The sequence below is a fragment of the Trachinotus anak genome, unplaced genomic scaffold, assembly GCF_046630095.1.
Source record: "Trachinotus anak isolate AG129_WGS33_773 ecotype Australia unplaced genomic scaffold, CSIRO_AGI_Tana_v1 ptg000005l, whole genome shotgun sequence".
NCBI classification, from domain to species: Eukaryota; Metazoa; Chordata; class Actinopteri; order Carangiformes; family Carangidae; genus Trachinotus; species Trachinotus anak.
In genome coordinates, this window is record NW_027273856.1 from 26345049 (window position 1) to 26371412 (window position 26364).

Sequence of the window (26364 nt, forward strand, 5' to 3'; positions counted from 1 at the left end):
TTATGACTTATCTCAATAAGTGTGTTAATTATAAGAAAAAAAAAATTCCCCAAACTTTTAAAATACTTTCTCAGCAAACATTTTGATCATGTCATAGGAGAAAAACACGTTATTAATAGTGTTAATGATGGTTGCATTACATTTAGGTGTCAGTTCCAGGGCCAACAATTTCAACAATTTTACTGGATATATTTAGGAGACAAAAGTGTTTGTTTTTTTCTGAAACAATGACGTTTTATTCAAAAGATGCGTGACATATACAATTATAAAATAATTTACATGGCATGCCTTACTATCCATTCACTATAAACGTTCAGTCACCAAATCAGACTCAGATTTTTTTTTTTTTTCAAGTGTTTTTGTCATTTAAGTCTACATCTACAAATACAAAGCACATATCTTTTCTAAAGAAAAGCCAAATCCTACAATATCTGCAACAGGTCATCTCATAAAATCAGTTCAATGTGAGTCCTTAACCTAAGTCCACAGGCAATTCTGAACATGAACTCAGTGGCTTACACTTGTGAACTTATGTGAATGATGTGTGTGTATGTGTAAGAAGCCATGACCCCACACACATTTGAAGATAATAGATTTAACACTGATGGGATTGGTAGACTGCACAGTTGAATACAGACACACCTTGACTTGACAGTTACACTCTACATAACTAGTCTACCAGCTACACTAAACTGGGCACTGACTCATTCACATCTTTTCCATCCAATGCAAACTGCACAAAACACAGATAAATTGCCCCTTCCCAACCTCACCCCACCCCACCCCACCCCACCCCACCCCGCATTCCAATCTCACAATTTGGGCTACACTTGTAACAAAGTTTTATCAACACAAAGAAATGTTCAGAAAACTCCACAATATACAGTATGTATAGATACTATATCTCCTTTAGGAAATAATCCCATAAATAAAATATACAGACCAGCAACTGAGATGCTGAACTAAAGGAACGGTATCAAACTGTGGTCAAACGTGATGACAAAGGATTTTTTTTTCCAAGAAAGTATTGCACAACTAACACAAAAAGGTGGATTTTTTTTATTTTTTATGCCATGCTAATGTTCTTTTCATTTTTTAGGATCATTAGAGACTTTTCTTTTTTTTTTTTTTTCCAATCCCCGTCCTTACAACCCTCCTCAGACAAACATGCATTTCGTTGTGATTTGGACAAATCAAACGAACCCATATAATAATCTCATAAGTTCAGAGACCAAAGCAGAGCTGGTCCAAAGTGATAACTTTCTTTATACCAAGTATTAAGTTACAGTTCCTTCTTGGCGCATTTTTTTCCAAATCTAAATTTTAGCAAATACATATTTTGGCACAAATGTTTGAGGTGACCCTAATTACACGGACCTTGAGTTATTAAGCCTAAACATTATATGTCATTTTTAGTGATTTTGGCTACCGTCTTATACAAATAAAACCCACTGCAGATATTTGCAATGTGCCGACTCTTGCCCCTCAGCTGGCCCTGCTCTGTGTCCTTAGTTTAAACATGAACACAAGCTTCATTGGCTGAAAAGAAAAATAATAATAAACCAGCTTTTCAGTGATTTCAGTGTCAGCTTACTAAATGAACAGATTTCAATAGCTTCATCCTTCATTGGACTTCTGACTTCAAAGATTCAGTGACAATGATTTCAGCTTAACTGTTAACTTTTTTGTGGTTGTAGCCGTTGAGTGTAACAGTACTACAGCTTTGCTCCACACCTGAAATTACACTTAAAACACAGTGGGAACAGGTGGAAACAGACATCTGTCAAAGTCACCCTAGTCTCTTTACAACATTTACATGACTGATATGTATTTACATGACTTCTGAAGAGTATGAAATGGCATAGGTGAAATATACAAAAATATTTCCTGTACCTTGCTTACATGTTTAGTGTGGTCTTTAACAGCAGGGACAGCCCCCCCCCCAACTACATATTCACTTCACAGAAGTGACAGCAGGTGACAAATCACTTCATGCCACAGGTTAAGTTGTTCAATCTAGGCCTTGGGGACCTCTTTCATGTCCATATTACCATATGTAGATATTTCCCTAAGTACAGTCAGAGCTGTTCTGTACACTGCTCCCACTTCAATATTCCACAGCATTATTCAAATTCAGTCACCAGTCTCCCAAATAAAGCAGGTAAGTTGAAATCCATGTTGACAGGGTATGAAGATTGTATATCACAAACAATGATAATAATGTTAAAATTCATATCTGAATAGATAAACAACAAAATGTACATATAAATTAATCCATGTAACAGAGGAACATTTCTTCTTCCTTCAAAGTCCCAGGAAACCATGTGGAAAAGACTGCAATTAATCTCAGGATATATTTACTCCTTGACCTTCCCAACAGTGACACACCTTTCACAACAGTGAGAAGTGTGAACTCTTAGTAATGCTCCTAAAGGATGCATATATCTAAACCTCAATTCCAGATAAGATAGACTGAGCAAAAGGAATGGCAGAGAGCTAAAACAAAAAGTCCCTCCTACCCTCCACCAAGTTTAGTCACTTAGTAACATTCTAAAAGCAAAAGCAGTATAATAAAGTGGTAACTGTTTCACTGAAGTTTTGTACAGCAATGGATTTCAGTGCCCAGTAGTACCTGTGCGCTCTGGGGAAAAAAAAATCTTTGATCTCCAGAGTGTGATTTTCAAGTATTACTGCTGCCTCTTTTGAAAACTGCACCTTCTTGACAATTCCTCTCTCAGTTAACCGATCGGTTATCATGTCTATAAACATCTTCTCGCTAAAGCAGCATTTATTTGCATGACGATTACCAAAGCTCAGCTCTTTGGCCTTACATGCATTGCAAGGTGCCACTGACTTCCAAACAGAGCAAATCTGAGGGCATCCTTGGCAAATGCAGCCAATGCTTATTGCACCATTTCTAGTGGCAGCATTGTGTAGTGCAGCATGATTGTATCTCTTTCTGTGACCAGGGCTGATTTTACTCTTCTCTCTGAAATCAAAGTTTATTAATCTCAAATGAAACAACTGTGCCCCTTCAACAGATTGCATTAAAATCCCAGATATAACTCAGGGTAAGTAGGGATGGGACATCTCATTTGAGGCGTTGAGTGACATTGGCTAAAGCCACTGCAAAGGCCTGAACAGCAGAGAAGGGATACTGGAAGTCCAGGATGTAGGCATTGCCATCAATCCTGCCAAACTGCATCACCTGTGTAAAAACACAAACAAAATGGTAAGTACAGCCTATAGGCAAACAAGATACTTTCACTGACATCTTGTCCTTGTGTGCACTGTATTTCAAGTCAGTAATACTTGTAATGTTCATTTCATTATGATAACAACATACATGGAGTGCTATTTCTTGAACTGGGACTCTCTTACCTGTCTGCCCTCCAGTTCAATTTGAAAGTTCTTGGCAGACTCCTGTGTGACGCGTCCACCAAAGTCCAGCTGGTAGACCTGCGTGGCTTCATTCCACAGTGGCTGCTTGTTTGCCATGACATACACAAAACCCTGGCTGCCCAGCCCTCTGTCCTCCTTCTCGTTGGCCTTTCGACATTTGATCTCATCAAGTTCACTGGCAGCCCTCAGGTTCCTCTTACTCTTCCAGCCCTTCTTACCACTCTGGCACTGATTGAGCAGCTCATCCCCACTGATGAACAGCTCTGGCTCACTTTCTGAACTGTCTTGGAACTCGCTATTGGCAGTGGCCTTATTCAGTTTCTTAGCCTTCAGCTGCTGCTCTTTTTGTCCCTTCAGCTTCTTCTTGTCCCTTCCACCCAGCCGTGGACTGGAGATGAGTGAGTTGAAATCACCCAGAGCTCTGCCCTCCTTTTTCGACTTGCTCCCTTCAGCCAGCGGTGGCACATTAGCCTCATCAGCCCGACCATCCACCCGCTTGCGGTTCTTCTTGCTGAACTTCTCAGACCGCTGTGGCACAGGGCTCTCCGTCAAGGAGAGCACCTCCTGGTAGCCTTCCCCAGCCTCTGCCATGGCCTCTTGTAATCCATGGTTCTGCAGTTCTGCTGGTGGTGGTGGAGGGGGTGGTGGAGGAGGAGGAGGAGGAGAGAGGACATTTTTGTCTACTGTCATGTGGGATGCTTTGGGTGGGAGTGGCACTGCAGGACTGGGCATAGGCGGGCAAGAGTTATAGGTACCCCAAGGTGTGTGCAGGGCAATGGGAGGGATGGGAAGTCCGGAACAAGTACTACCTCCTGGATACATGGGTGGGAGGGGGCAGCAGGCCAGATTTGCCAGGTTTGCAGGGTAACCTGGAGGTAAGATGAGGGTTGCATCCTGCTGTGAGAAGGGTATAGGTGCCACCACTTCCTTTGGGGAGGAGCAGGGGCGTGGTGATCCTGGGATGGGCTGGAGCTGGGCTCCAGAATAGGCAGTTGCTGGAGGGTACTGCAGAGAGATTTGGTAGCCTGCAGCTGCTGCTGCAGCTTGAAATGATGCAGCACTGGGGCTGGTGGGGGACTTTGGAGACAGAACAAAAGGCAGCCTTGAAACATCCAGGTGCTGTGCTGGGCTAAGAATAAGTGGGGGTGGTTTGTGGGGTCCAGGGGGGCCAGTGGGGTTTAATGTTGCTGTCCGTTCCTGAGGAACCCACACCTCCTCTGTGGCAGCTGGGTCCCACTGATAAGGAGGTGGGCGTTTGACAACTAGCCCTGATGCATCATTTCCTCCTAAAGCCAGATGCCTCAGTGTCTGATTCAGTGTTTCATCCTCACTAAATGCTGAATTAACATAATCAGCCCTGTCTCTGTTACTTCCTCCTCCTGCTGCAGTCCCAGATCCTTCAAGAGAGCTCAGCAGGTTGTAAGAGGACTGGGAGGCCAGAGGAGTAGCGCTGTTGGAGTGAACAATAACTGTGCTGTGTGGTGCCCCATTCCTGGGAGGGAAATCTTGTCTGATAATAGTTCCTCCTGCTATTCCATTAGCACTCCCTGGGGCACTACTTCCAACACTGGATCCACTGCTACACTGACTGCAGGTGTATAAGGCTGTTGGCACCCTCTGCTGGAATGAGGCTGCTAGTGCACTATTTTTGGCCTTTGGGGGCAGTGGTCTAGGCGGTTCCAGCATCTGGGAAACTTTGAGGGCGGCCTCTCGGCTGTTTCTCCTGAGAGTGGCATGGATCAGACTGCTATCAAGCCTCTGTCCAGAGTTCCTGCCAACAGCACTGTTCTGGTTGGCTGTGTCAGGGTATGGGGGTGGGTCTCCACTGGGTATGGAATAGCGAGGTGCTGTGAGTCTGTTGAGAGTGGCAGAAGTATAGGGCAGCTGGATCTTCTTGTCAGAAGAGGAGGACGATGAAGAGGTGACCCTGAGAGTGGCAGAGCTGCCAGGTCCCTGGAGTGTGTAGACATTCTGATTGCAGACAAGGCGCGTTCGCGGACGACATACTTCCTCCACATTCCCACTGCTGTCAAATGTTGTTATCCTTTCATATCCCAGTGGTGTGGGGTACTGCGCTTGTTGCTGACCTGAAGGATAAAGAGGAAACTCTCCCTTCTTTAGACAAAGGTCACCAGGAGGAGGAGTCCCACTGGTTCCCCCTCCTGTTCCAGGTGCAGCACTGGAGGCTGTAGCAGAAGCCGATGCTGAGGCAGCAGCAGCTGCTGCAGCAGCCACAGCAGCAGCCACTGTCCCAGGATAGGGGGGCGGAGGGTTCATCTTGCTGAGCTCTAGAGGGGCACTAAACACCACAGTATCACCCTCAGCCAGCTGTGGAGTTGACCGAGTGGTTTTGATTTTTAATAGGTGCTCATGTTCACCCCCCACTGCTCTCTCAACCACTAAATCAGCAGGTGGATGAGGGATCTGGATCTGCAGCGCCCCGGGTTGGAGCTGGTGCACAGCTGAAGCTGAGGGCTGTCCTGTTGACATAGAGGGAACAGGGATTTGAATCTGAAGCTGTTGCTGAAGTTGATGGTGATGCTGCTGTTGTTGCATCTGATGCTGCTGTTGTTGCATCTGATGCTGCTGCTGTGATTGCTGCTGATGATGCATTTGTTGTTGTTGCTGTAGTTGCTGCTGAAGTTGTTGATGCTGCTGTTGTAGTTGTTGCTGTTGCTGTATGTGCTGCTGGAGTTGCTGTTGATGCTGTTGATGCTGTTGCTGTTGCTGCTGCTGCATGTGTTGAAGCTGCTGCTGAATGTGCTGTTGCTGAAGCTGCTGCTGTTGTAAGTGTTGGTGCTGGAGCATCATCTGCTGCTGCTGCTGCTGCTGCTGCTGCTGCTGCTGTTGTTGTTGTTGTTGTTGTTGCTGCTGTTGCTGTTGCTGCTGAAGCTGTTGAAGCTGTTGAAGCTGTTGAAGCTGTTGTTGTTGTTGGAGTTGCTGTTGCTGCTGAAGCTGTTGTTGTTGGTGGTGCTGAATTTGTGGTGGGTGGTGCTGCTGTTGTTGGTGTTGCTGCTGCTGTTGTTGTTGATGGTGATTTGGTTGTTGTTGTGATGGATGATGAGAAGGCGGAGGTCCTACCATTAGGCGACCCATTTCCAGTCCCCCAAAGATGACCTGACCAGGACTGGAATACCTGGTCGGAACTGTGTACTGGGCTGTCAGGACAGTGTCCTGACTTTGGTCTGACCCACCAGCAGCTGCTCCAGCAGGGGTTGCAGTGGGATTTGTTAGGACGTCCAGCTGAACATTTTGGTTGGCTAGGAGTGACTGCACCAGACCAATGCTTTGAGCTGGGGACATGGCCTGGGCGGGGCTATGGATGGGAGCAATAGGGATGTTGACAGTGCAGGGAGGGTTGTCATCGGCACCACCAGCAGGGCCTGTAACAGGCAGGTCATCTTCATCCTCACTGAAGACGTTGGGGCTGAAGACGGGCAGATTTATGTAGTCCATGGAGATCTTCCGCACCTCAGGCAGGTAGATGGTCATCTGTCTGGGCTGCAGATGGAGGAGGCTCGTCTTGTAGATGACTGAGGAGAGAGGGGTAGGGTAAAATGAGCAAATGAAAAATAAAGACAAATGCTATTCATTTATTCAATAACTTTAACTTGCCAAAGACAACGATGTGGATGTGGATGTGGTTACCTGCACCCAGATTAGTTGGCAAGAATGTGGCCAACCCCACTATCTTGAACTTTGTTCCCCAAATATTGGATGTGACCTGAGCAAGGTAATTCTGCTGCAAGACAGGAACAAAAAGAATTATTATTTTCTGTAAGCGTGCAAAAATCTATAAAATGCCTATATTTATATGTGAGCTTATCATTAAGCAACATTGCCTACACTACCAGACTAATCCACAGGTGACAGCACTGACCCCTCACCGGCTTCCCAACCAGTCAACACTGAACTACTGATGAAGTTATTGGGGCAAATAATTTGGGTCAAAGACTTGAGTTTTACCTGAGTGATGTCATCAAGAGGAAATTCCCTTCGTGTTAGACTAGGTGAACCAATAGAGGGTTTCCGTATTGGTAACCGTGGTGACCTGGAGATCTCCTGTGTAGCACGGGACAGTTTCGGCGATTTTCTGGGATCAATGTTGATCCTGTTGGTAAAGGGACAAACTAAGTCTCTACAGAGAAGGTAGCAAATAAAAAAGAAAGTTTAGGCATGCAGTAAAACAAAAAACAAACGAAGAATATTCCATTCAAATGCATCATTGATGCAAAGGGTTAATGTAGGAAGGTTTATGTGCATAGCATCCATAAGATACTATGCACAGTTACACTTATTCTGGTACAACATTGTATCGGGCCGATATATAAATTTAGAAAAGGCAAAATAGTCATTTAACATTCATGTAGAAGTTCATTGCTATGTTTTCATGTTGTTCTAGGATAATGTAACAGTTAAACAGATGTTTAAAAAAAAAAAAAGTCAGAAAAATCAGAATTCATCCTTTGGTTCTCTCCTTTCACAGAAACATGTTAAACTGTATAATAACTGCAATAATAACTGCAATATATTAACAAAAACTCTTTTGATCCCACTTATTTAATACTGTGGAAACTTGCAGACTGATTGTTTCACATGGACTGTTGACTGCTATTGGGGAAACAACACATAAAACAGGAAATATTAGTTAGAGATGACATGCTGCAGTGCACACAGGTCAAGTCTCTGGGCAGTACCTGGGCAGTTTGGGGGATTTGCTGCCCCTGGATATCTTTGGAGATTTCTTGCCAATCCAGTCATCACTCAGCTCAATGTCACTGGAGTCTGAGCAGTTACAGCTGTCGATCATGGCAGATATTAGACTGTTGCCATATATCTCATCTGAGGAGAGAAAATAGGATTATGGGAGAAAGAATGGTGTTACTTTTGAGCAAATGGGTTATCAGTGAGGAGTTCTCAAGATAAACTTTACTTAATATGTGGTGTTATTTGTTCTTTCATCTACAACCATGCAGCCAACTTCTACCCCTGTGATCACCCCTGCTAAAATGTGCATGATCTTGCTGTTTCAAAGGGATTAAATCAATAAGCAAAGATTGGAACAAATATGAGATGCTCTAGAAAATAGTCTTTTGGCAATTATTGCTATAATTGCCAAAAGACTATTTTCAGCAGTTCTCGATTCTTCTCTGTTCCCTCATTCGTATGGGACTTGTGGACCACTGCTGCTCTAGTTTAAGTCAAGCTAATTTATTTGATGGGCATTAAAGTCTGAATGGGCTGGAACCATTTCATGGCTGGCTTCATTCATCACTGTGCTGTGGGGGTGGCTTGATTTATGAGGAACCCAGGGGCCATCAGAGTCCCCATTAAGCAGCTTTTAATTAACATGGGCCCAATCTGCCTTATGTGACTAAAACATACTAACTCACTGAGTTCCATCTTAGGAAACTCAAATAACTGGAAAAGTACTGGAGCAGGCAAATATGTCTGAGAGGAATACATTTAGCAATTCAAATTTTCAGAAATATGTAGACAAACTGCAAAAAATGAGTTTGGATTAAACCACGGCACTACTACTATTGATCCAACAACAAAGACATGGGAGTTAGAGGTGAGTCAAATTATGATATACTTTAAGGCTATGAAAGTTCAGCCTTTAAATGGAAGGATAATTTCCATAAATGGAGAGCTTAGTTTTACTAGCTTATATTTATAAGTCCCTGCTGTATAAACAAATGTTGTCTTTATATTTAACAGCTGACTGAAATGTGCCAGGTATCAGTGATTGGACTGTACATCCTGATCTTCAAACATGTTAATTAGGAAATTATATTTGTCAGGTTATTACATTCTGTTAGGTTGCCAATATGAAAGAAGCTCAGTTCTACCTGTTTTCCCATCTGTCTTGGGATCCATAATGACAAACTCTGGGCGCAGTTTACTTATTCGTCTGCCCTTGAGGATAGGCACCAGACCTCCTAGGTACTCCAGGTACAGAGTGTAGCAGGGCCCCCCCACCTCAGGGTTATCCTCTGTACGTTTCATGGTACAGTGCAGACGCTCGTTCCCAGCTGTTGGGTAGCTCACAAAATCACGCATGTTGTTGGGATCGGGGATGGGGGGCTAGAAGAAAAAACGTGAGGTTACTGAGTAGTTCAGAATCTGATTTTATTCAGTGTTTTGCTTAGTTTTCTTATACTAGTCTTCAGCTGCCGGTTCAATCTTCACTTTCCTGAGGGTCATTTTTATAGAGGATGCTCATCTTAGTCATGTCTTGTGTTACCTTGATGGTGGGGATGAAAGCGGCAGTGACGTAAGAAGAGAGGCGGGAAGGCATGGTGAGCTTGGCAACATCTTTTTCCTCCTTCACTGCTGTGGCGATGCCCTGCTGACAGAGTAGCTGCAGGCTGGCAACGCGGTGCTCCACTCGGACAACGTAAAGCGCCGGGCCACACGCCAAGAACAGTCGAGAGTCCCGGTGACCCCAGCACAGCGTGGTGATCGGGCGCTGCGGGATAATGGAGAAGACAGGCATTAGAGAGTGCACCACATCCTTTCACAAGGTCAATGACAAGCATGAAAGATTGGTGAATGTTAGGGTTGCTGACACATATGGCAGTAATCAAATTCTTTCTTGGACTTTGCAACTTTGACGGAGCACATTTCTTAGAGTGAATTCTGAGGACAGCGGTCCTCTTCAAAAAGATTTTACAAAAAGATGAGGGTATGTGCATGTTTATGGTAGACTGCTGGGCAGACCTTGGTCCATGAGTGGAAATGTGATTCACTTGGTAAAACTGCACAGATGTGTAATCCAGCAGATGTTACCTTTCCGACTTCAATCTATGTTTCAAGCGAGTTGTTACTTAATGTACTCTGTTGTTTCACAGGTCATTTACCAATAATCTAATTAAAGTATCATATTACAATGTTTTTTCCTAGGATGACAACCAGTTGGCAGGTTTTATCACAGCTAGTGACCATTTAAGTCTTTAAATACAGACAGAAGAAGATTCGAGTCACTGAGGATGGATATAAAAGTCTGCAGAGCCAGCTCATAACACATTGAGTAAAACTTGTAACCATAAAAAAGTAATCTGAGTATTGTGCCTCAGAGGACTTTTTAACCAGGCTTGATTCTGTTAAAGAGGGTCACCTGTGCTGGTGTGTCCAGTGTGTAGATGTGTTCACCCTGAACATTGTAGAATTTGACAATGGCATTCCTGGTGGACGGAGGACACGATGGGTCAGGGGAGAGGAGTGTCCTCTCCATCCCAGCCACTGCAAGGAGGTCCCCCTGTGAGCACCATTGGACCACCACATCTACAGAACAGAGCAAGAAGGAAAAGGTCTTATAATGTTATGAACATCAACATATGCAGCCAGTTTTGACAAAAGAAAGGAAACACAACATTTCTTGAGACATAATTTGTAACTGGTATAAAAAAAAAGTGAGTGAGAGAAACAATGAAACAAAGGAAGAGACAAAGTTGCTGGAACACTCTGGTGTCACACCTTTCAGACCAGTGCGAATGAGGGTGGGAGAGAGGTCATCATAGTTGTTCATCAGGCTGATGTCACCAGAGGTGAAGCTGACTGTCAGCAGTGGCTTCTGGCTGTGCACTGAGAGGAGACAGAGAACAACACAAGCATCTTAGATGAGGAGACAGACAGTTTAAAGTACACTTCTATCAACTGCAAACTGTTCATCTATGAACAAAACTATAACTTGCACGCTAATACGTTTAAGTAATGTGGCACTGACAGTGGATGTCAATAAATGTCTGTCAAGGGTGGACTAGAGTTATAATTATACACACCAGTGCACTGAATACAATGCAATAAATAATTCTACCACAGTTTTATCTGGGGTTTTAACTTTATATAGCAAAACACAGACGGTAAATAACATTAAAGCTTATTACATCCACAATCTAAGCTGACATATATTAAGAGTAGAGTGGAAATGATTAATTGATTGATAAATTAGTCAATCAAGTAATTGATCAACCAATTTCAGCAACTATTTTGATAAGCAATTCACCGATTCTTTTTTCAAGCAAAAATGCCAAAGACTGCCTAGTTCCAGCTTCTCAGTTATGAAGATTTGCTGCTTTTCTCCACCTTACTTGATAGCAAACTGAATCTTTAGGTTTTGGAGAGTTGGTTGGACAAAACAAGCATGTTGATGGAATCCCCTTGGACTTTAGAAAACTCAGCAGATAAATTGACAGTGAAAAGAATTGTTAGTTGCCACGAATGAGGTATCATACTGGTAACCTAAAGAGCATCCAGTGATCAATATGCATTTCCAGAGTGGGCCATAAAAACAGATTGGACACAAGGAACACAGTGTGTGTGCATGTGTGTGGTTATGTATGTCTGTGTGTGTATTTGTGAGGCTTTGTGTGTTTACTGCAGGTGTAGTTGAGGGCTGTTATGAGAGAGGCTAGGACAGGTCCATATCCGAGGCAACTGTATTTCATTTTCAGTGAGTTTCCACTGTTCCCTATTCACGAGAACACGCAACTGCAATAAAACACACTCAGCACATCTCACTGCTGCAAACAGGAGGCATCAAAGTGCTATTCATAAAACACCTTCAGACAATAACCTATACATTTTCCATTAAAATTTCCTGTACTCTGTCCATTCACATAGTCCTGCAATGACCAAAATACCAGCACAAATAAAATATCCACCTCTGATTGACTCTCAGCCCAATAACAGTTACTACTTCCTTATAGCAATCAGTTTACAATGGGTGCTGCATTAAATCATATATATATGACGCTGCTGTAAATGCAGCGTGTTGTGCTGTGCTTTGCAGTGATAATAGGTCATCATCATATATCATGACAGAGAGATCTGGCAGGCCGAGGAAGAGGCGGCCCGGTGTCTCAGTCAGATTGTCGACTTGAGAGATAATTTCTGTCAGGTCCAATCAATTACTATTGACTAGTTTAATTAGTGATTTAGAGCATAATCAGTGTTCCAGCTAAGGCAAGCACTTTTCAGCTTACCACTTGGCCCACAGTGAGGGGAAGAATTAAAAAAAAAAAAAAAAAATAGCACAGCGGGATAAGGACAGACCCTCAGTAGTTCAGCCTTAGCAACTGGGAGTGATGAAAGTGAAGAGAAAAGGAGGTAAAAAGACAAGACAGGAACCAATAAACATGAGTGTGTTACATGGGCTGGTGTACACAGTGAAAGCAGCAGGAGGGTGGGGAAAGCTAACCACATGCAACTCTTCCCCTGAGTGATTGCTCACATCCCAGTGTACTAGATACACACTGGTCATTTATGCATTTGCATTGCACAGCAAACTCAGCAGATGTACTCCCAGACTCACTTTTGACTATTCTTAATTACTACTCTTGTGTACTTATGTGTAAGTTGACAGTACGGGAAGCCATAAAAGAAAAGCCGAAATGGCATGCATCATTAGATGATTAACAAAATTAATCATGACAATCTAAAAATAAATTAGTTGGATGGAAATCTACAAGTGGGGAATAAGTATTTACTCTGCAACTGTTCCAACTATTTTTTTTCCATTTTCTTTCTTCAGGTTGTAGACTGTGCTGTAAAGAAGGCTGCTCAGACCCCAGTGCTAAAAAAAAAAAGCAATGCAGTCAACTGTGGCATCACTCTGAAGTACCAGGGCTATATCCTTGACATTGTAGGTAACCTTATTTTATGAGAGTACTGGGGATTAAGTTAAAGACAGTGCAATTGAAAACACAGAGGAGATTAACACATAATTTCGGCAGAGGGGTCTTTTTTTCCACTGCCACACAAATGGCCAGTGACGCACACACTTACACTGTGACAGCTGCTGCTGTTATGACAACACCCTTTGCACCATAAAGAGCAAACAGGAGGTCCAGTGGCAATGACAGCCCAATGGCGGGAGAGCTCTTTTTCACTGCGTTCCTCCTTCACCTTCTGCCCTCCACCTTTCACCACCACCGCCCACCCACCTTCCATTTCAATTCTTTTGTTTTAATGCGTCTCTCCCCCTGTCTCCACAACTGGCAGAGAAGTGGAAAATAGTTAAAATTATCCCCCTCCCACTTCTCAGGCTCCATCAAATGGTTTGCCTTACTGAGTTTGCTTCTGAGATCATCGTCACAAATGATTTGTATTTCTAACTTTAAGCCTCTGTGAATACATTTTGCACTTCAGCTCAACAGTTAACATCAAACAAAATAAAACTGTGTTTTCCCAGGAAAAATGGCTCACAAAATGTGACATATATAGCTTTGATTGGAACAACTTGCCACTGCTTGGAATGTACTACCCCATGTACTACTACGCAAAGCTCTTTTTAGGCTCATAAGTACATGATTGCATATTGGACTATGAGCTCTGTCTGTGCTTCTGAGTACACAGCAGTACTGTGGTTGAACTTGAATGAATGTGATGTAGCTACTGACGAGGGACTGCAGCTGCTGCTAATGCGCTGCTTTCACTGCGTGGCTAATGCAGACACTTTTGTTGTAGCTGCTGTGTGAACCAGTCATGCTGCAAAACCTAAACTCCACACAACACCGCAGAAAAGGTTCTTACTTAACACAGAAGAAGACAAACAACAAATAAAATGACATCTAGCTCTTGTTTCTATGAAGGTGGAATGCAGTACATTACTCTTGTCAAAAGTGTTAAATTACTCATCTCCATGTTCAACAAACTCCATGTTCGAAGATAACTGCTGCAGATTTGGAAATGTTTCAAACATTATTGTCAACAGATTTAAGTATTGCAAAGGAGAAATGAAAGAAAAGATGCACCTTTGAGTGAAATGGCTAAACTAACAAGTTGTTTTTTGTGTATTATTCCTGTTATTATTGTTATTACTGTATGTATCATGTTATTATTCCTTCTGCCCTTTTTAGATTTCAGTGAGGTAGACAGGAAATATGGATAGCAAGAGGTGTGTGACAAGCAACAAAAGTCCCTGGCTGAAATTGAACTAGGCTTGTTGCATTTATACGATATGTTTCTTTTCTAAGCCAATCTCGAAGCCACCATGAGGTCCCTGTAGAGACTGAAGGTTAAAGGTGAGGGGTATGAGCATGTCACAGTTAAGAGTCTACTATTCAAATAAAACCCTGAGCCAACCTTGAGGTGGGGAGTAGTCGTCAGAGTCTGTGTCACTCTCACTGCTGTCCTCCACCAGGAAACTGGGGTAGTTCCAGGACATGCTGACAATGCCATCCGACTCATGCAGCAGTATGTGGGCGAGCATGCGCCCGTGGCAGTCCATCACTATCACCTGTCCGTCTGCAGTACCAAACAACACCTGGGACAGAAAAAGTAAAGGGTTATTAGGGAGAAGAAGAAAGAGAGACTGAGAGAAAATGAGCTGTGACACCAAGACAGAAGAACACAGATGGACAAGGATGCATGCTTAGAAATAAAAAAGGAGATGAAAGAGAGCAAAGAAAGAACAGAGCAATGTATATCGCTTTGAAAACAACTTCAAGGAATAGACATAAATGGGATAAAGGTGATGAATAAAGACAGAGACACATATACATACTGAAAGCTTGATGACATCCCACCTGAACTGACAATGTAACAGCATGAAAGCAAATGCATAGCCTAACAAAACACAACACATTCAAGACAAAGAATGCTTGCCGTCACTCACAGCTGATCTCCCTCAGGGCCTGTGTCTGCCTTCTGAATGACAAGTCTACATACTAAAAGTGGCAAATGAAAATCTAAAACTTCTGCATCTATTAACATTCAAAGGCTGGCATAGTGCTGGGGGGGGATCGTTGTGCATATCACAATTCTGTTGTGTGTGTGTGTGTGTGTGTGTGTGTGTGTGTGTTACCTGCTGGTCATCGGGAGTCCAGATACCACAGGTAATCTGGCTTTCCAGGTTGATCTCGGAGGACCAGTGTCTCTGCCCACTGACTGATCCCACCAGGACAAAGCCATCACGGTAGGAGATGAGAGCCTGGGTGCCATCATGGGACCAGGTGAAGTCACTCACCTAAAAGGGGACAAAAAATGTCAGTTAAGTCACTTCAACTGTACTTTTGTAATGAAGAACTGAAACGATTAGTTGACTGACAGAAAATGAATTGGCAGCTATTATGATAATTGATTAATTGTATAAGTCAGTGATTTCAAATTTGAGGATCTGCTGCTTTTCTTTTGTCATATGTCATAGTTAACTCAATATCTTGATTTTTAGACAGTTGGGTAAACAAGATACTTTCAGATAACAGCTTGAGCTCTGGGGAATAACTCTTTATTAATAATGTTCACATGCCCCAGCACTCTCACTATCAGGGCTCCAAAGATGAAGACAGTCATTTCAGAACATTTTGAAATGTTAAGAAGAGAGCGGCCTCTAGGAGCCACTAGTGAGACGTTTACGAGTCACTTAGTGTTGTTACTTTGAAATTTAGTTTTATCCCAGTATTAACAGAGACCAGTGCTGTCAGAATACCTCTGAATAAGGCGAATCAAAAAATATAGCATCCTGCAAACTGTTAATAGTGAAAGGATCCACTTTAACTGAAAAGACTGCCTCTGCTGATGTCTGTGCAGATTACTACACTTGTATGACAAAAAAAAAAAGAAAATTCTAGAGGAAAAGAGCAGAGGCACTATTTCAAATGGCAAAGGCCAGATATTTAAAGAGTGAGCCAATTGTTTAGACTGTCATCTGCTAACTAAATTGATCACAAAAGATAAGATGCTGTCAGGATGTGTCACACTGAGCTCAGCAGATGACAGTGATTGATGGATGAAGCCTACGCATCATATGTTGGCAGTTATTTTCTAAATTAGCATGTGAAATGTTAGAGGCAAATGGCTCAGCCAGTCACAATATGGTGGAATGCGCATGAATTAAGATTTATTTGAACTTTCCTAGATTAGATAGATTAGATACAGATATAAATATAGACATAAATTAGATAGATTAATGAGACTCACATCCCATTATATTCGGACCCACTTGTGTAAATCACTACTTTTTTAGTTTAAGTATAAGTTGTTGCTGCTGTGTGTTTTGCCCCCAGTACTGTTGTTTATTGTGCTTCAACAATTTGTATTCACCCCCTTATATTTTCACAAATATTACTTTTATTTGTGCTTTCCATATTCTGTGTCAGTGCAAAGTACAATACGAATGATTTAGATCATGTCCTGTTTCTGTGTAATATATCTTACCTGAGCTCCACGGTCGTTGACAAGCTCCACAGACCAGCGACCCTCGTACTGGATCCAAACAAAGATCCCTCCATCTGTATCACAGGTGGCCAGTTTCTGAAAGGGCTCATTCCACCGCACCAACACCACCTTAAGACACAAAGCAAAAGAAATAAAAGGGGAAAATCAGTCAGAGCTCTGCATCCTCATAACAGCTAATGTTTCTGTCCCTGTCAGTGTCTCCTAGTGAAACAAGTATTTTCAGACAGACAATGGAAATCAGATTGTGTTGTGTGGAGTGTGGCAAAGAATTCAGCAATGGCCTTCCTGTGACACAGCTTTGCCCTCTTACCTATAACAGATAATGTAAGATAATGAACAACACAGTGCCCTTGATCAAGACACTGAACTCTTGCCTGCACACTCAGTGTAAATTGCTCTAAATGAGAACATCGGCTGAATGCCTAAAAATGCAGGAAGCAAAATCCAAGTTCCCACATTTCAAGGTGCTAAATTTAGCATTAAACCAGATGAAAATACATCACAAAGTGGGTTAACCTCATTTTGAAAAAGTCGCAAAGGAGCTGCTAATATCCTGAATATTAAAGACAATGAGACTCAATTATTCTATTTCCTGTCCGCCTATACCACACTCCTTTTTCAAACATGGATATTCCTAAGTGTTCCTCCTGGTTTGTCACTTGAGTCTAGTGGGTAGCAGATGATGTGTATGTTTCTACTTCCCACTTTACTGAAAGCAGTTAGTTTACTAAAACGGATTTTTGGAGATAGTAGAATTTAAGGTAAATGTCTAAATTTACAAGAGAAAGCAACAGTGACAGATGCAAAGAAAGGAAATAAGGAGAAACTGAAGGAATACTCAGAGTGCACTGATGCATGAATGTCCCTACAGAAAATACTATATTGTGGTCTAAATAGTAAACTGTGCAACCACTAACAGCAGTGTCTCACAGATGCATGGGTTTCTATATTTGCCCTGAGGTCAGTGGATAGAAAGATGGATCATCATTACCCTGAGGGATGAGCTGCAGAGGACAGTGTTGATCACTGGCAGGGAGCAATATAGATCAAACTGTTCATAACCTCTTTCTTTGTCAGTGTCACCCATCTTAAAGGCACCCTTCACAAACTCCATCCAGCTACCTCCCCTCTCTCTGTCTCTTTCTGTCTGGTCTTCTGTAGCGTGACTCAGCCTATTCCCAGAGGAATAATCCTAAGCAGGGAGCAGCTCTGCTCTCGCTGAGTGAAGCACGTGGGCTGTACACGCTCGAACACACAACACAGGACAGGTTTTAGCGGGGCTTACGCTCTCTGAGTTCAAGTCCAACAGATCAGTGGCTGAGAGTTGGATAAGCCAGCCAGTCTTGCTCTTTTTTCCCCAAACAACATCATCCCCTTCACACAACCAGTCGAACAGGTGGCATTAACTGTGTGTTCATACAACAATTTTATTTTCCTCCAAAGCACACAATCATTCCTCCAGCTGTACACGATACAACGTCTTCTTACACCAATGCAACCTGATTCATTACAGGCTAAATTGACACAGTCTTTGCACAAAAAATAAATAAGCACAGAACTGTAACAGTACAGTGCTGCAAAACTGGATTTTTAAAAAAAATCTTGCTAGTCAGCATCCTTCAGTGTTGGAGGCGCCCCACTCACCCAGAATAAAGAGTGACTCCGCTGATGTCAGAAAAAACGACTTCCTTTTTAATAAAATATTATACTGGGCTGATTAAGCTTCAGGGACAAAGAGTAGTGGTGCTACATCATAGTCAAGGCCATATATTTAATGAATGAGAACATTGTTTAAATTGTCATCTGTAACTACACTGATAACAAGTTCAGCACGTGACTGAGCAATCACATCAAAATTTCACCTCACAGTTAAAACTCTGTAGCATGTCGCAGTGTTAGGAAGTTGTTAAACACTGTGGTGGGAGAAATCCCAGGCAACGTTTGCTAAGGTGGGTCTATTTTTTTTTTTTTTTTTTTTTTTTTAAAGGTAGGTTATATAAAGGGGAATTTTTACTGCACTGTACATAAATAATGATCTTACAAAGTCCTAACAAAGGGTAAAAAGAAAAATTTCCAGCAGAAGATGTTTCTGTGCAATTACAGAAGCAACACTGAGGTAACTCCTGTTACCAATGATATTTAGTCTGCGGTTCCCAACAATTCCCTATTTGTCACTGTCTTGTAACAGCGTTATCCTTAGAGAACATAAAGAGATCTGTCTCAAACAAACATGTTTATATGAATACACCATGTGCAGGCCTGAAGTGTACATGTGTACAGTGACATTCATCCCTCTCCTGGCCCTGCTCCCTCAGCAATAAGGTGTCCTGTGAGCCAGATTTACTGTGTTTTCACTCCTCCTCCCAGTGGTATAAATCCTAATGTCGCTCTATAGGTGTGTCTCAGCTGGCAAGCCGCAGGGAAGAGGACACAATGAGACCCGACCCAGTGCAGGTCTGCAGCTAAGGTCTCTATGTCATTGTGACTGAGTTGACCATATTCACGGACCATTAAGAGCAGCATGCCATCTATCATTCAGTCACCTCATGTAGAAGTGCTCACTGGGCCCAAAGCTGATAGGCTTTGGCAGTAGTATTGTCAAAGATAACAAATTTCCATGCTCATTGGGGGAATACAAATCTGTGTTGTTACTCCATTCGTGCACTGTCTACAACCTCTGGTGAGCAAAATGGATTTTCCGGATGGCATTATACAACATAATTCTGCTACAGCCAGTGTAGACATGAGGCTTTAGATTAGGTAGACGCTTCAGTCTGCATAATTCTAACATCATTCATACACTGTACACTGTTAACAAAGACGGGCCAAAGGAAAGATTAAAAAAAAGAGGGCATTAGCATTGGGTTTACACATGATGTCTCTTGCATGTGACCACTTATCTGCAGCCCCATAAAGGTGAGAATAATCTGTGTGTGCGTGTAAATTTAGCTCAGTGCGGAGATTAGTGTTAGCTAGTCAGGCATCCCACGAGGGAGACAGCTGAGCACCTCACTGTGATGCAGCGGTCTTGGAGATCAGACGTCACATGGAGACAGACTGGATGAGAGTGAGAAGCCACAAGACAGTGAGGGGCTAGAGAGACCATGGGCAGAATAGGCACATGCCCACATGCAAACATTAATTATCATGTGCTGTATGGTCAAAGACAAGTACTGAGAAAAAATGCCGTGAACGAGATCTGTACCTACTCATATTGATTCAAAATGAATGCAATATAAAACTACTTGACATAAGAAAAAAGAAAAAGTTGTAGGAGGACTGCACATGTTTTGAGGCAGGGCAAAGTATTTGTCTTGTTTCCATTCCACCCAACCAACACCCAGTAAAAGAGGAAGCGAGTACATGTTTCCGATCCCTTTAATTCTGCCCTTTGGCCAACACATGGCCATTGACAACTTCTGCTTGGGAAGTTGGCACTGTCTTCACTCCTGCGGTGCCATGCTGTTGTCACCGCAGCTCTGGCCTCTTGCTGGGACTTAAGAGACTGGGAACTGAGCTGACCCCCGCAACTTAACTGAGGAGACTAAATCAAATCAAGGGCCAGCTTTGGGTTGCATTGGAGTCAGCAGAAGTGAGAGGACAATGTGTGACAATGTGAGTGCAGTGTCACCGTGGTGCAGTCGTGAGCTCTTGGGTCCATGGCAACACTGGTCCCTTGCATGGCAGACTTTCTTTTTGCAAGTTACTAATAAGCAGGCGGGACTAGTAGTTAAGGAACTCTGTGCTTTTGCCACATTTTGAGAAACCCGTGATTTCAAGACATTTGTCTATGATGCATTTTCGCTACTCTCAACGCAGGGGAGAGATATCTCTCTATCTCTGTCTCTCTCTCTCTCTCCCTCCGAGCCTGTGCGTGTGAAGACTGAGGGCAGCTCTGTCTCACATACTGGAAGCTGCTGGGATTTCTTGACTAATGACTGAAGAATCATTGGACAGTCAAGACCACCAGGCTGACAAAAAAAACAGATACAGAGTGAGCAAGTGAGAAGGAGACTCTCCCCTTTCCCTCCACAACCCCCTATACCTCCTCTGATTCTAGGTCTGACATGATATTAAATCAGACACAAAACTCAATTAAAGAAAAGCGCTGTGCTGTGCTGTGCTGTGCTGATACAAAAGCAAGGAAGCCAGAATTGGCAAAGTGGGGCGGGGGTGATTTGTAGCATGACAGAGGGCTATGGGACAGGACCTTCAGGGAGGGAAGGGAATCTGGGATGTTTATGAGAAGCACAAGGATGTAGTAAAACCTTAATCAATATCAATATCTGATAATAGCATATACATTTACTGGGTGTGATGTAAAGCTTGAAGTGGACACACAGACTTGATGGTAGTTAAACACTTGTACAAACAGCCTGTTTTGGCTGTTTGTACAGGTGATTTTATGCCTATACAATTAATCAGACGATAATTACATGTGAAACAGGTAGAAAATTTGTTGTTTATTTTTTCCAAATTCTAGTGACATAAATTTTATGTGGTCCATTGATGTTAAGGTGTAATAGTTCAGACTCCCCTGTATGCCCCTGTACACTACTCACATTGTGTACATGTAAAACCATCAGTATGCAGAGACTTACAGTCACTTACAATAACGCCATGAGGATGTTAGTGATACTGAATCGACTTTTTGTACCAAATTTATAAAAAACTGCAATATGTCTCCCCAGGTTGCCCCACAACTTGTAATGCATTGGACCTGAGGGAAAGAAGGCATGCATTAATAGATCTGTAGCATCACAAGGTAATGACTTGACTACAGTTTGCTAAGTTGTATTTAATAGTTGTTTTCCATTTCTGGACTCGACTAATTGATCAAAATGTCAGTGCAATGAGTTGAACTGAATCAAACTGAAGAGTAGGGAAATGTGTCAGTTTCTGTTAAGCAAATACTGCACCTCCCTGAAACATAACAGCATAAAGTAGTGTACACAGTACAAAAAGGCAAACATAACAGGAGAAGCAGAAGTTCTCTTTTTTTGTCTTCACAGACTTTGGCTATGTAGGATGAAATGAAGAACTTTTTTCTGCAAAAAGCACAACTCTGAAACAATGAGAACCCAAGTGTGCAGATACGTCTGTCCGATCCCTGCCTACAAACGACACAAACAGGAAAAAGAAACCAAACTGTACAGACCACGCTGTCCCTCTTGGAAAATATCTTATGATCAAACAAGTACACCTGGATCTGAGGAAGCAGTCGAGCTAGAGTGTTATGCAACATGTCCTCTCAGAGGATGGATTAGCACACTAAAGCCATTTCCATTAAGCACATTTGGTGAGACCATTTTAATGCAGTGGAGGGGTCATGCGCTCTTCAATCCTGAGCATGGCTTCTAATGTCAAGAGCTCAGATAAGGACCGAGAAGAAGAAGGTACTCAACAAATGGGAGATGTGTAACGACAAGGCAATGACCCGCACAGTGGAGGAGATTGTGATAGGAGGAGGATGGAGAGCTGTGGTGTGGAGGAAAGAACTAATTAGACAATGTAACAAGGCCAGGGAACACAGATAAGCGTCTGGACACAGGTGGTGATGGATGTGGAGGTGAGTGGCACTAAGAAAAACTCTGAAGCAGAAACACAACACAGCCCATTAAAAGTGATCACTTCACTCAAACTTTCTTCAGCTTGTATTGCAGGAAAAATGATGCTGTATTCTGCCCGTCTTGCAATCCATTATTGTGCGCCACTTAAGTAATTCAGCGTCTTCTTTCTCCTCCCTGCCCATTTAAAAGAGCTGTGCAGGTCCCAGATCAGTACTGGTTCTTGCACAGGCCCTCTACCAGAGATATAAACTGATTTATTTATGAGGCTTTGCCAGGAAACAACTTTTAATGCATGAAAACGTCACACAGCACAAGTGAAAAATGAGAGGCAGAGAAGGAAACATAGTGATGGGGTTTATCATAGAAAGTGATTCACTCTCTCTGATCTACTGGAATCAGCTGCATCAGTAGAAGTGTCGTCAAGCATTTTCAGCCTGAAACTAGAGGACCAAATCAAAAAAATAAATAAATAAATCATACCACAACTCTTGAGTGCTTTTGGCAGACTGCTTAAACCTGAGCATTACTTGAAATTCACAGTTTTAGCCACACTGATTTACTATTTAAAATGTACATAGTTCATTTATGTATCAAATAACGTGGCTCTAAGCATTATCACTGTGCTAGTATTAGGGCAAGGAACATCAGATCAGTTCAGACACAAATCAGTGCTCAGATGAGCATGTAGGCCACAGGAGCTGCACTGTGAGTTCAACCTACATGGTGAAGTGGTAAACACAAGCTGGTGCCCTAGGGTCACCTGTCCCTGTTGGATAAGGGCCTTAGACACTTGTCACTTTTTGCCTTACCAAAGAATCTGGATCAGGCCTCTCAGGGAAAAACCATCAGGTGAGACTCCTGCCTTTGGGCAAGAATCCACTCATCAGAGTCATGGGACTGGTAGCGAGGTGTGTACAGATGTATGTTTTTAACAACAATGTCTGCAGTCATACAAAACCTCTTATCCATCACTATAAAAGGTTTTCAGTCACAACAATTCATGAACACAATGACATTGGGCTGAGGACTTTATCGTGATGCATATTTTTAGCAACCGCAGTGAAAATGTCCTCTCTTGAGACTGTCACTTAATGTTCTTTCTAGCTGGAGAAGTAGGAGTCTTACTTTGCATTTGGACTGCAAGCAACTACAACTGACTGTAGCACGACCAAGGGCAAATGATGTTGCAACGATTAGGAGGTTAATATTGGGAGCACATAGCAAACGGGATGGAAACTGTGCAGATAAAATTGTGAAATGTAATTATTAATTGTTGTGTCCATTTTCCATTGTTTAAAAATATTCATATTTAACACTGATATAGTCAGTTTTTTCCTTCAAAATAGGAAAAAAAGTATTGCGGTAAAAACTACAGAAAGACTTATGTGCAAATATTCCACTGCAATGGAATGATCCCACAGTATTGGATATTTTCACTGGAAATAAAAATACTTCCTTCACATGATAAAGCATTTATGTATTGTTCTATCAGAAGACAAATAGCACAGCTAGCAATGGGATACTGACAATTTCCCCAAAACCTGTGCTGCAGCCAGCATGGTGACAGTCATTGTCAAGCCTGTCTCAGATGTTCAGTTCTCATGGAGAATGAATGGACTCTGGTGACTAGCCGCTCACTCTGCTCAGCATCTCAATGCAATGTAATGGGGAAAAAAAAGCACTGATTTGTCAAAAGAGGCGTTGATCTATTCTGATGCACATCCCAGAGAGACTATTCTGCAGTATCAGAAGTATAGTCACATAAAAAGACTCACACATTTCTGCTTTCATCTATTTTCAATTTGATTTAAGTGTGGTGCAATTTACACACCTTCTGCAAAAGGTCATAAGCTCTGCTTAAATAACAACATAAAAATAGTATCAGGACATTTCAGGCCAATTTCTTTTTTTGGTTTGTTTTTCTTGTTTTACTTGTCTGGTTGATTTATTTTTAGTCTAAAAGAATTGTTACTCAAGAAAACAGACTTAAACTGTAAACTTAACTGTGTTACAATACAATGCTATGTGAAACAGTCAAACATCTTTCAGAACAATCAATCCCATCAACCCAATGATCAATCACCTTAAAATAAACCAAAACCAATGATAAGACTACTGCTGAAATCATTAGCTGATTGATAAACAGAAAAATAATCAGTAATTTCTTTGATATTTGGGTTATCATTTCAGTCAATTTTTCAAGCAAAGACAAGATATTCACTGTTTCCAGCTACTTCATAGTGCCAATTTGCTGCTTTTCTGATCTAATGTAACTGAAAATAATGGTTAGCTGTAGCCCTGGTTAAGACCAACATTTCAGACTAATTTTTAATGGGCTCATTGATCAATGTAAGCACACCTAAACAACACTCCAATTGAGAATTAACAATCTAATAGGCCCAAATCAGTAATAAAACAATACAATAATCGTGAGGTTATAAGCACATCAAAATTTTGTTTGCAGATATGTGGCTATGTTGATATGAAATATGGTAACAATAATATGCTGACTTGGCAATGTAATATAGGTCTGAGCATTTCTCTTTAGCAACCAAGCTCCATGAAAAACACAAAGCATAGAATTCAAAGTAGTGTGACAGCCGCTGTGAAAAGATGGCTGTGGGAGATAGAACAAAAGAGCATGGCACCACGCACATACACCTTGCTCCCTTTGAAGCCGTTACCTTGTAATTATCCCTCACCCTGGCTGAAGGGGAATTAGACACAGAGAGGACAAACCTTCATCAGAGATGTACCACAAGCCTTGAAAAACCTTTTCATTATCTGAAGATCACGAGAGCTTTCAGAAGAGATTCACCACAACATAAGACGCTTTTATCTTAAGTGTATTGTAGTGCCATGAGTGCCAACCTTGTTACCATGGGGTGAACTCAAGTGTAAATCAAACCCCTCATCCAGGCAGGGGCAGTCCCACACTCTACAAGAATACAGACCTCTACCTGCCTGCCTGTCCTTAACAGATGTCTGACAGCTTAAGATCCGCCCATTACTTTACTACATTGCCTGTATTGGGCCAAGTCCAAAAGACACATCCATTCAGACACTCGCTTACATTAAAATGATCACGGGACACTCAGGTCTATACATCAGCAGGAATAATTGCCAAACTAAAGGATGCTGGCATGAGTATTGATCTTGGCAAGGGTGGACTCCTTCAGGATGGGTTCATGTTGCAATTTTTTTTGTGTGTGTGCTCATTCATAACATGACTTGAGCTACTTTACCTGAAAGGGCACTCATCACACCAAGTGTTCAATGACAGCACTGATGTTCAAAGGACAGGACTATTAGGGGACATGACTGCTTTTACTGCTGAGTGAGTAGCTTTTGAAGACGAGGAAAGGTTATTTCAATGTACTGACATGGATAACGTTGGCTTGATGAGAGCTTTTGCCTGTTCTAAAACATATTTCAATAACCGGACAGGAAAAGGGACTATATATCAAACTCTTGGTGGCCATTTTCCTTGGTTTTGGACTATATACAGCAAACAGCATTCTCTCCTCTCTCATGATAGTGAAATAATACAAACACCACATATACCCCAGACACAATTATTGTCGCCCTTTAATAATATTTGGTTGCAGAATCTTTGGCAACAATATCTTTGGCAGCCATAAGCTTCTGGATGGCCTCCAAACACCATCCAGAAGCCCATATGCTATGGGCAGAAACCACCACTTCAGATTTTTTATGATTGTGAAACTTCTTGATAACGTTACATTTTGATTCAAGATCTTTGGCGATTGCAGTGTAGCCTTGCGGATTGTTCTTTGATAACAACATTTCTGATGCTCCCAGACAGCTCTCTGTAAAACCATGATTCACTAGTTATTTCAGGTCATGTGAACTGAACACAGAAAATTAAGCACAGGTGACGCTTGTTTTTTAAAAATTTTGTTTGAGAAACTAATTTCAGTTCATCAAAGCGATACAAGCAATTGTATCTGAGCTACATTTTGTGTTTGTATTATTTTACTATTATGCTAGTCTGTTTTTTTCAGTGGGGAAATAAACATTGTCTCCCAGTTGTTGCAGCTAAATTAAATGTGACAGAACATTTTAAATTAAAAAAAATTTAGGAAAAAAAAAAGAAAACCGAACAAATATTTTTCTGAATGTAACGACGGAGAAGTCAGACACACATATGGGGTAATAATAGATGCAACACTGATTATCTCTCCACTAG

At 42.0% G+C, this 26364-nt stretch overlaps 1 protein-coding gene across 3 annotated transcripts in view; it reads right to left on the bottom strand.

Moving 5' to 3' along the window:
* Positions 1-208: 208 nt before the first annotated feature.
* The window catches only part of tulp4a (TUB like protein 4a), a 29836-nt gene continuing 3680 nt past the window's right edge, over positions 209-26364 (bottom strand). Inside the window, exons 3-14 of one of the 3 annotated variants that reach the window (XM_071479369.1) lie at positions 16564-16692; positions 15212-15373; positions 14491-14671; positions 10882-10989; positions 10523-10689; positions 9650-9874; positions 9255-9489; positions 8100-8244; positions 7369-7540; positions 7051-7141; positions 3382-6935; positions 209-3208 (exon numbers count right to left, since the gene is read on the bottom strand). In XM_071479369.1, coding sequence (XP_071335470.1) covers positions 3092-3208; positions 3382-6935; positions 7051-7141; positions 7369-7540; positions 8100-8244; positions 9255-9489; positions 9650-9874; positions 10523-10689; positions 10882-10989; positions 14491-14671; positions 15212-15373; positions 16564-16692 — 5286 coding nt within the window. In that variant the 3' untranslated portion in view covers positions 209-3091. Of the gene's footprint in view, positions 3209-3381; positions 6936-7050; positions 7145-7368; positions 7541-8099; positions 8245-9254; positions 9490-9649; positions 9875-10522; positions 10690-10881; positions 10990-14490; positions 14672-15211; positions 15374-16563; positions 16693-26364 lie in introns of all 3 variants that reach the window. The other 2 variants (XM_071479368.1, XM_071479370.1) reach the window with 2 other exon arrangements.